The sequence below is a fragment of the Protobothrops mucrosquamatus genome, unplaced genomic scaffold (assembly GCF_001527695.2).
Source record: "Protobothrops mucrosquamatus isolate PMUCROS unplaced genomic scaffold, P.Mucros_1.0 scaffold1880, whole genome shotgun sequence".
In the NCBI taxonomy this organism is placed as follows: domain Eukaryota; kingdom Metazoa; phylum Chordata; class Lepidosauria; order Squamata; family Viperidae; genus Protobothrops; species Protobothrops mucrosquamatus.
This window is the reverse complement of record NW_015388007.1, coordinates 113,769-124,384: the sequence shown is the minus strand read 5'-3', so window position 1 is coordinate 124,384 and position 10,616 is coordinate 113,769. Positions and strand designations below refer to the sequence as shown.

Below are 10,616 nucleotides of genomic sequence, written 5' to 3'. Positions count from 1 at the left end.
TTTCATCCTTCGTTATCTCTTTGCTTTCACATCCCCCTGTCTTTTCTGAACTGTTTTGGACAATAATTTGACATGTGTGGCTATAGACACGTTTTTCAGAATTGACTTTAAATAAAAACATTGCATTACAGATAGTCCTCGACTTACAACAGTTCATTTAGTGGCCAAAGTTACAACGGCACCGAAATCAGTGACTTATGACTGGTTTTCACACTTAAAACCATTACAGCATCCCCATAGTCCCATGATCAAAATTGACTCAAATTTATGATGGTTGCCATATCCTGGGGTCATGCAATCTGCTTTTGCAACCTTTTGACAAGCAAAGTCAATGGGGGAGCCAGATTCACTTAACAACCCTATTACTTAACAATTGCAGTGATTCACTTAACAACTGGGGCAAGAAAGGTCGTAAAATGGGGCAAAGTTCATTTAACATTTTTTTCACTTAGCCACAGAAATTTGGGGCTCAATTGTAGTTGTAAGTTGAGGACTATCTGTACTGCACTCATTCAGTAATTGGCACATTTCATCTGTCTTATTTTAGTATAGCTATATGCTTGGATATTTTCCCATTTCTAGCCTAATTGACTCTGTAATTGCCCTGGAATTAAACTTAACTTTTTTGAAGAGAAGGCATGTGTAGTAATCAGTGTACCTTTTAAACTCTTTATATATCAGATTTCAAGCTTTCTAGATCAGGGCTTTTCAACCTTTTCACCCATTGTACCACTTTTAGGATATGGCACTATCCGAGTACCACCAGTCACCTAGCAAGGTGTCAAAAACTTGATGACCCACCCAAAAAAAAAAGTAAAAAAGTGATGAAGTACAGGTAGTCCTCAACTTACAATAGTTCACTTAGTGACTGTTCGAAGTTACAATGGTACTGAAAAAGTGCCCCCCAAGCCACAGCCGAGCAAGACACCTGCCTGTCCGCCCTGCAGCGCTCTTCCTCCTTTCCGAGGTTTTCATTGTTGTGAGCATTTCTGTTGAGGATTGGCAGTGGGAGTGGGATGGGGGTGTTTCATTTTTATTCCCCCATCTGCTGGGTGGTTGCAGCAGGTTTTGGTCACTTCACATGACCCTGGGACACTGTGACCGTCAGAAATATGAATCAGTTGCCAAGCATCTGAATGTAAATCACAAGACCCTGGAGATGCTGCAACATTCCAGCTGATCGGCGCTTCTTCTGGGCTGAGCAGAAGCGCCAGGATCAGCAACGAGCTCCAGCTGGAGCCTGGCGCTGATCCTGGTGCTTCCACTGAGCCCTGACAGCCCCGAAGCGCCAATCAGCTGGAAAGCGGCACTGATCCTGGCGCTTCCGCTGAGCCCTGACAGCCCTGCAGCTCCAGCCATCTCTCGCTCAGGCTTGTGCGGTGCTGCCACCGGTTCAGCTCATTCCCCTCCCCCGCTACCACTTTTCTAGGATGGTCGCGTACCACCTGCCAGGTGCCAATGTACCACAGGTGGTACCCGTACCAGTGGTTGAAAAGCCTTGTTCTAGATAATATTTAAGAAGGAATGCAACACATCTTTTTATACTAATAAAGGAGAATATTTGTGCTCAGGGTTAACATGAGGGGCCCTTGGTGCTCTCAGAGCTTGCTTGTTTTCTTGCAGACATTTCATTACCCAAACTAGGTAACACCAGCAGTGCTAGTAAGGAGTGCTATTTGCTGTCAGTTTATATTCTAGTGACTTGCCTGTCAGTGTTTGTGGGAATGATCTTAAAAGATTCTTTGATTGGGCCGTTTGCTGTTGGCTTCTTTGGCCGTTTGTTGATTGGGGTATTGTTTACTTGACTGTTGGTCTGATGTTGGAGCTAATCTATGCTGATCCGGGTGCTGATTGCTGGTGAAGAAGTGTTTGGGTCTTTTTGTTCCTTTTTGGGCTGGGTAACAGTCTCTTTTGTATAGTCTATAGATGTTGTTAATATCTATGTATCTATTGATGGCTGATTTGTCAGAGTGCCAGGCTTCTACAAACTCCCTGGCATTTTTGGACTCGGCTTGGTCTAGGATGGTCCCATTTTCCCAATTGAAACTAAAGAAAATTTCACAACATATAGACAGATTTAACCATAGTTAAATCCTAGGTCAGGGGTAGGCAACCTTGGCTCTTTTATGACTCGTGGACTTCAACTCCCAGAATTCCTGAGCCAGCCATGCTGGCTCAGGAATTCTGGGAATTGAAGTCCACAAGTCATAAAAGAGCCAAGGTTGCCTACCCCTGTCCTAGACCAAGCCAGGTCCCAAAATGCCAGGGAATTTCTAGAAGCCTGGCACTCTGACAAACCAGCCATCAATAGATACATAGACATTAACAACATCTATAGACTAGGCAAAAGAGACTATCACCCAGCCCAAAAAGGTACAAAAAGACCCAAGCATCTTTGTAGAAAGAGCCTAGCAATGTCGATATGCTGACTTACCCAATGGTGCCCCATATTCTTATATTTTACATGCCTCATTACAATAGCATTTTTAATAATGCTAAGCTTTAAAGAAATTTAGTCAGTTTTTTTTAAAAAAAGACCAAGACTTTGCAAAAGTAATATTCTTCAACTATAACAATTTACTCAAAATTGTGGATGCCAATTTCTGTCAACAGCAATGAAGAAACATGAAAAATGTTCAAAAGAATATAAGGACACTTTTAAAAGCAACCCAGATATTTTATTGGGGATGGTAATAAAAATCTAATTCTAGAGGCCAATTTAGAACTAACTCCATTCACTAAAATTCAGCATCTTTTTCTTCAAGCAGAATTTCACCAAAGAAGTTATTTAGGACAAACTGACAGACTTTCATCAAAAAGTTAAGGATATGTGGAAGAGATTGTGAAAAAATATCTCCAGGTAGCCCTTCTTTCTTATTTTATAAATCAACAAGGTATACAGCATCATACAAATTTTTACTATAAGTATATACTAGCATATATACATACATTTCTTTGAAGAGCAAAGCAAAACTTGATATTTAGATTCTCATTCACAGTGAATAGAAAAGTATATTTTTATCTTCATGAATAATTTTCTTTCTGCATATCCATCCATTCTTAAAAACAACAATAACAGACTACTAAGAAATTCTAATGAATTTAGAAATGCTTTGGAGTCCCAGCAGCAGAACTACTCTCTGCCAAATAGTCTTGTTGTTTCCTTTATTAGCTGGATTCATCTATTTTTCTCCGACAATATGGGCAACAATTATGCTGGAGCACCAGGAGCTCATAATCTTCTGAATGAAACATCTGTAAATGAAAGTTGCAAGATGGACTCAATAGATGTTAACAGGGTAGTGGGAAAGTGAGTAGATGGGATTATCTGAAGACAATTTCTGGTGTTTCCTTTCAGCGCATTATCCCCTACATATACTATTCTGCAGGGAGATGATTGCAGGCTTATTACTTTGCCAGCACAGCCCTTCTGTTCTTTCCACGGGATAAATATCTTCTAGGCCAGAGGATAAATGAAGATGAAATAAAAATAGCAACATACTGCAACCCATGAAAAAAAAAATATGTCAATATCTTGGGATAGTACATTGCCAATTTTAAAATGATTAAGATTCCAAAAAAAGGAAAAAAAAGGGAATGAATTTAGAACGTACAATGAGTAAATGTGGAGTTATTTGCAAATTTAACTCTATTGCATTTGGATCTTATGACAACTGGGATATGATTCCTACTATGGAAGGAATAATCTTTCTTGAACTATTGATTCCGAATGGGTCATTCTACTTTTTATGCTGCAAAGATTAAATCTCTGCCAAGAAATGTGACAGAACGTCCGCATCTCTTTATATGTCAGAGCCTTTGATCCTTCTATTTAAAAAAAAATCCCTCTGTATATGAGTACATCTACTGTATATAGCTGAAGTTACAGTGGCTGGTACATCTAATGAAATAGGCTTTAGACCAGAAAATGTATGTTGCAATACATCTACTATTCTTTAAGGTATTATGGCATTTTTGCACCGCTTCTGCTACAAGCAGATTAACACAATCGTCCCTCTTGAAACAATACATCTATAATTTCATGAATGACTTGCCTTTGTACAGAAGTGTTCATTTTTAAAATATTAATGCACAGTTGCTACTATCCATGAATAAATGGCAGTACTTGAGACATCTTAAGCACAAATTCTCAGCCATATCACAAAACTTCCCCTTAAAAGATTAAACCTTTGCAGACCATGCATACTAAAAAAAAAAACCACAAGGGGGTATTCAAGGTTGTTGAATACAAACTAATTGCCATTTAACCATTAAGTATCCTGTGTCTTTCTGCTTTTAATTTCATATAACCTGACTGACTGGTTAGAGTCGTGCACCAAATAGTCAGACAAGGAGGAAAGAAATCGCCAAAGCGAAGTGTAATTATTCTTCTCCTCTTTTGCTCAAATAACAGACTCATCAAACTGTCTTTCAGCAGCTGCTTTACTTCATTTTGCAAAATGCTCTGCAGTGATCGTGTGCCTGTCATTTTTTTTTCTTATGTGCAGCAGAAAACCTATCTAAAAACATTATAATTTTCCCCATTTCCAGGGCGTATTTTGCTTTTAGCCAGCAAATCTACACCTCCAAACCCTCAGTATTTATATTCATGATTTTTTTTTACAGGTGTCTGTTCTTTCTTACCCTTCCACTCACCCCCCCCTCCCAAAATCTTACTCATATACCTGAAAGCAGAAACAACACATGGTAATGGGATTGTCTGGAAGGAGGGACCGGAAGTACTGCCACTGCAACGGCTTTGACCAGCGTTTAATCAACACATCTCTCCTGCTCATGGATTTGAGAATTGCGCGGTTCACTACGACAGGGACATATTCAGAGCCACCTTGCTGCAAGAAAAGAATAATTACAGAAAGAAAACAAATGCTTGAGATTGGTTGGAGGCCATTGGAATGATAAAGATCATTTCAGAAACTGTGTACGGGTTATTACTTTTGATTTTAATTTGCATACTCTGAGGCTGTATTTACACTGAGCTATCAGTTCCTATTCAGTTCTGTATTTAGCTCTGGAACTATTCCTAGTTTTAAAAGCCTGTACATAGTCCTCCTGCAATGAAATCTGGAAAACTCTGAAGATGGCGTGTTGGAGTCTCTTTCAGCTTAATCATCTTTTACCCCAGAAGAAATTTGTTCTGTCATCTAAGGTACAGGTATGTCTATGGAGATTCTCAGTCATCCAGGTCATAGTTATCCCAAAAATGCTTTTTCATGAGGCAACTGGACTTTCTTGTTTTTTCTTTTCCTTTTTTTTTTCTTTGAAAACGTTTCACTTCTCATCCAAGAAGCTTCTTCAGCTCTGACTGGATGGTGGGCAATGGAAAGATTTATACTCCTTACAGAGTTCTTAGAGCTGCCTGGAGGCTTATCTGTGTCTTCAGAGTACCTGAGTGGTGCAAATAGGTGTGGAGCCTTCTTGGAACTGTTGAAAGGACTGTGTTGTAGACTGGAGATAGATGGTGTCAGATCCCTCCCCCTTTGTTGAGAGAGGGCTGTTCAATTTTGACACAGATGGCCTCTTTGACCGCTCTTTCAAACCAGCAGTCCTCTCTGTCCAAAATGTGGACTTTGCTGTCTTCAAAAGAGTGACCTTTGCAGATGGACTGCTAAGGTACAGATAAATGACTGGAATATGCTCACTAAGTTTATTACGACACAACCTCTAAGGGTTATGGACGTATAATAAAGGAAAAACACCCCAATTAATCTTGTGTCTTTAGGAGATGATTGGAATACCACAAACATTCCAGACTTAGCTGAGCCCCCAAGCATTGCATGTGCACATCACGCTGGCTGAGGAATTCTGGGAGTTGAAGTCCACAAGTCATAAAAGGGCCAGGTTTGAAGACCCTTGCACTAGAGTATTAGTGTTATTCCACTAGTGCTCTATGATGTCACCATTTTTAGATAGTGTTTTTTTATTCCTCCAAAAGTTCTCTCCCCCCCCCTCCAGGCTTTCATGCAGCTCTGGGATTGCCTTTGATGGACCACACTTCATTTTGAAAGTGACTGACATACATTTTCTAATTAGAAACAGAAGCCTTGTAATCACTATCACCCATCATTTAGAACTTGAAAATGTTATTACCCTGTCTAAGTGCAATTTAGAGATCCCTTCACTTAAGGTTCAACTGCAACTAAATCTTTATGTAGGCAGAAGGTGATAGTAAACTAACAAATGTAAAGTTGGGGCTGATCCCCATGAAATGCCCAAAATGAAAACTGCCCATTTATGGAGATGGCAAGTTATGCCTCAGAGTCATCTAGCCAGTGTAAAAAATAGTAAAATAAATTGTAATAGTACTTTTTACCCTTAATTTTTTCTAAAGCTACCATTAAAATTTGTTCAATATGTATGTTCTACAAATGATAAAAAAGCATTCCTTCTTAGCATAATGACTTCTTAGGCCACCCTCCTGTTTCTGCAACAGTGATATATATTTGCCTGCGGGATATCCAGCTGCTTCTTTAGTTCTTTATTCATCTTAAAAGTTAATTTAATTTTAAGGAGAGATGGGATAAGTACTTCATAAATAAGCCACCAGATAAACATCATGATCATCATGGCCGATGTGAATACCATCTCCTCATTAATGAATTTTAGGCACTTTTGCAGTGTGATGCACAACCTATTCAAGCTGCCTGGTATGAGAACTGTGATTCAGCCAAACCAACAATTACATAAGCCATTCCTGTCAGATATATCAAGGGAATTTTAAAAAGGTCAGACAAATCAAAGCAACATTTGTATTCTATGGGAGAGATCTGTTAGAAAAATATAAAATATTATTAATGAAAGGGAATGATGGTATGGAAAGCATGTTTGCTGTAGAAAATCCCCTAGGTCTACATTTCTGTAACTAATCAACAGTCTAAAGAAAACAATCGAATGAAGAGACAGTTCAGGAAAACAAGAAATTGAAAAGAAAACAAGAAATTGCTTACAACCTCAAAACTCAGTTTTGCTGTAAATGGATCATCTTCCTCAATCTCGTCCACTTTATAAAGAAGTCTCATTGTTTGCACACCTAGAAGCATGTGTTAGGGAGAAAATAAGTTCTAAAAGACATTACACAATTACACTAGGAGCAAAGGCAAGCGGTGGAAACTGAGTGATTTCCAACCCTGGTTTCAACTTTTCCTTATCTCCAATGAGAAAAACTATGAATGTACATTTTATTTTCATAATTCCTGATACAGTGATTTGTTTAGAAATATGAACATCTGCGGATGAAAGACAAAGGCTAGAAAATAAGCAGGGGGCCCTGAAAGAGAGAAGGTAGCTAGAAGGAGTGGCAGCTAACATTTTGTATTTTGTGAATGAGGAAAACTCCCACTCCCAGTTCCAGTACTGGAGAAAACACAATACTTCATGATTTGTTCTGGGAAAAAAATATCAAAAATTCCTGTAACATTACTACACTTTCTTTCTTTGCACCCTAGCAGTGTTTTTTTTACAGTGACACAATGAGTCCTTTACACACAGATCTCTACCTCTTTGGCTCCATGCCTTTATAATGCAGCCAGACATCAATAGAGAACATAGGACTTAACCTGTAATAATTAGAACTGTACAATTACCACCAATGATGAGTTTCAAAGTAAATCCAAGTTGCTTTTCCTAGGCTACAGAATGGAGCTTTTAAAAAAAAACAACTGTTCTCAAATAATTGTTATATTTAACATTTTTATATGTTTACTAAAAAAATAAAAATTATATAGCATTACTACAGATTTGCCAGAATAACACCCTTATCCCAAGTAACTGCTAGGAAGGATACCATTACTCATCTGCTCTTGCCATTCACTGCCTATTTTGTTTAGTCTGGGTACTTCTAGATCAATCAGAGCAACAGCTTCTTCATCAGTTATTCCATCTTCCAAGTAGAATTCAACCAGATGCAAGACATCTGAAGTGGTTGCAGGAAAAAAAAAAAAAGAGGAAACGGTTAATTCTCAGAACAGCTGCAAAGCCCATGACATCCATTCTAGAGATAAACAGAACACTTCTGCACATACACTGACACACACAAAATGCAAACAAAACACAATCCCACTAGTTTAATATCATCCATACACTCCTCTCACGTGCAGGATACCAAAGGACATCTAGTTCCGGTTTTGGGATACATTTTGTTAAAAGCTAGTTTGGCTCTGAGAAGATAACAAGTCTTTAAAGAGCACCATTAAGATGTCGTCGGATTAACCGATACAGCAATAGAACTTCTTTCTGTGAATATTACGAGAAGCAGTACTAAATGGGAAGGCACCGAACTAGGAGTCTCGTTGAAAAAAATGTAGAGATGTAATATTGTAGAAAAATGTAATATTCCAACGCACCATAAGAGGAAGCAGCAAAGACAAAAGGTTGCCTGCAATTAATGCAGACATTCCCCAGATTGTTCAGTAAGGGGTTGTGGGTGGAGCACCTGTAACATAAAGGCACCAGCTCCTGCAAAGAAACACAGAGAGGCAAAGTCACTGCTAGCCAGCCACAATAATATAAACATCTGAATTAGACCCAAAGAACAGTGAATGCCTATTCTTCAAACACTCCCTGGCTTCCAGCCCATTACCCCATTTCTTAGAGGCCAGTCTAAAGTGATTTCCAATACTGGCTGGTAATGCAAGACCTCTAAGGAAGATACCCAACAAACCTGACGCAAGTAGGAAGTAATCAGTCAAGGCATATGATAAATACAGAAATAAATGTACAGTAAGTCCCTATTTGTTTGGGTGTGCCAGCACATCAAAACTTACAAAATGGAAGAAAGGATCTAAAGTAGCACATACCTATTGCTTTAAAAATGACTTTTAAAATTACAAGTGTCTTATTTGGATTCTATAAAGCAGAGGTCCCCAATACCCGATCCGTGGACCAGCACCAGTCCTCAGCATGCCAGCAAGCAGGCCTCACAAACAAGCAAAGTTCCATCCTCAGGATGCAGGCAGTATTCAAAACCACACCCCCTCTGGTCCGCGGAAAAACCTTTCTCCATGGCACCAGTCTCCAGGTGCCCAAAAGGTTGGGGGCCTCTGCTATAAAGTATGACAAGTCTTATATTCTGGTGAAAAAAGTAAAGTTCTACATTTAGGCAAGAAAAACCAAATGTACAGGTATAGTATAGGGGCTACCTTGCTCAATAGTAGTAACTGTGAGAGGGACCTCGGAGTCCTAATGGACAATCGCCTAAATATGAGCCAGCAGTCTGCTGCAGCTGCCAAAAAAGCCAACACAGTGTTAGGCTGCATTAACAGAGGGATAGAATCAAGATCACGTGAAGTATTAATACCCCTTTACAATGCCTTGGGGTAAGGCCACACTTGGAATACTGCACCCAGTTTGGTCACCACGATGTAAAAAAGGTGTTGAGACTCTAAAAAGAGTACAGAGAAGAGCAACAAAGATGATTAGGGGACTGGAGGCTAAAGCATATAAGGAACAGCTGCTGGAATTGGGTATGTCTAGTTTAACGAAGAGAAGGACGAGGGGGGACATGATAGCAGTGTTCCAATATCTCAGGGGCTGCCACAAAGAAGAGGGAGTCAAGCTATTCTCCAAAGCGCCTGGAAGCAGGACAAGAAGCAACGGATGGAAACTAATCAAGGAGAGAAGCAATCTAGAACTAAGGAGAAACTTCCTGACAGTTAGAACAATTAACCAGTGGAACAACCTGCCTCCAGAAGCTGTGAATGCTCCAACACTGGAAGTTTTTAAGAAAAGACTGGACAGCCATTTGTCCGAAATGATGACCTCCAAGGTCCCTTCCAACATTATTATTATTATTATTATTATTATTATTATTATTATTATTATTATTATTATTATTATTACTACTACTACTACTACTACTACTACTACTACTACTACTACTACTACTACTACTACTACTACTACCTCTAGAAGAGTCTTCCAGATCCAGATAGCAACTACAAATGCAAGCTTAGAAATGTGCACATTTCTTATTTGTCACATTATATACAAGGATTTTCTAAGTCAATAGACTTGTGAAAAAAACCAGAAGTCCAATAATTCATCCTCTTGATACTCCAACCCCAAGCTGTTTGAGCCACAATTAGTTTAGCTTCAACATTTAAAATGGCATTTTAAAGTCATTGGGGGGATAGTCTTTACCAAAAAGAAAAGACTCACAACAGAGAAAAAGAAAAATTACTCATTTTCTGTCCAACAGGCCATGTAATCACAAATAGCAGAAAGGACTTTGGGAAGTGATAATTGCCACTTTTAATTTTCAAAAATCAAAAGCTTCATATGCACTCCAGGGCGCAACCTGCTTAGCCAAAATTAACAGTGAGAACTTTAGCTAAATTGGATAGATTATTAAATCTGTTTAATAAGTTCTAGAGAGTCCTTGCTTTAGTGACTGTCTCATTTAACAACCATTTGTAGTTATGACTGTGATGAAAAAGTAATTTTACGACCAATCCTTGCATTTACAATCTTCACAATTCTTTAAAACAAAGGAAAGCTGAAGTAAGATCATAAGCACAGTGTTGGTTTCACTTAGCAACTGCTTTGCTTAATGATCCAGTTGCTGGTCTCAATTATGGTCACTAAATGAAGACTATCTCTAT

General features: G+C 38.9%; 1 protein-coding gene across 2 annotated transcripts in view; it reads right to left on the bottom strand.

Moving 5' to 3' along the window:
* Positions 1–2,901: 2,901 nt before the first annotated feature.
* The window catches only part of IFT122 (intraflagellar transport 122), a 68,642-nt gene continuing 60,927 nt past the window's right edge, over positions 2,902–10,616 (bottom strand). For both annotated transcript variants that reach the window (XM_015823479.1, XM_015823482.1), the window contains 5 exons: positions 8,361–8,472; positions 7,802–7,930; positions 6,969–7,048; positions 4,686–4,850; positions 2,902–3,255 (listed from right to left, as the gene is read on the bottom strand). In XM_015823479.1, coding sequence (XP_015678965.1) covers positions 3,169–3,255; positions 4,686–4,850; positions 6,969–7,048; positions 7,802–7,930; positions 8,361–8,472 — 573 coding nt within the window. In that variant the 3' untranslated portion in view covers positions 2,902–3,168. The remainder of the gene's footprint in view (positions 3,256–4,685; positions 4,851–6,968; positions 7,049–7,801; positions 7,931–8,360; positions 8,473–10,616) is intronic.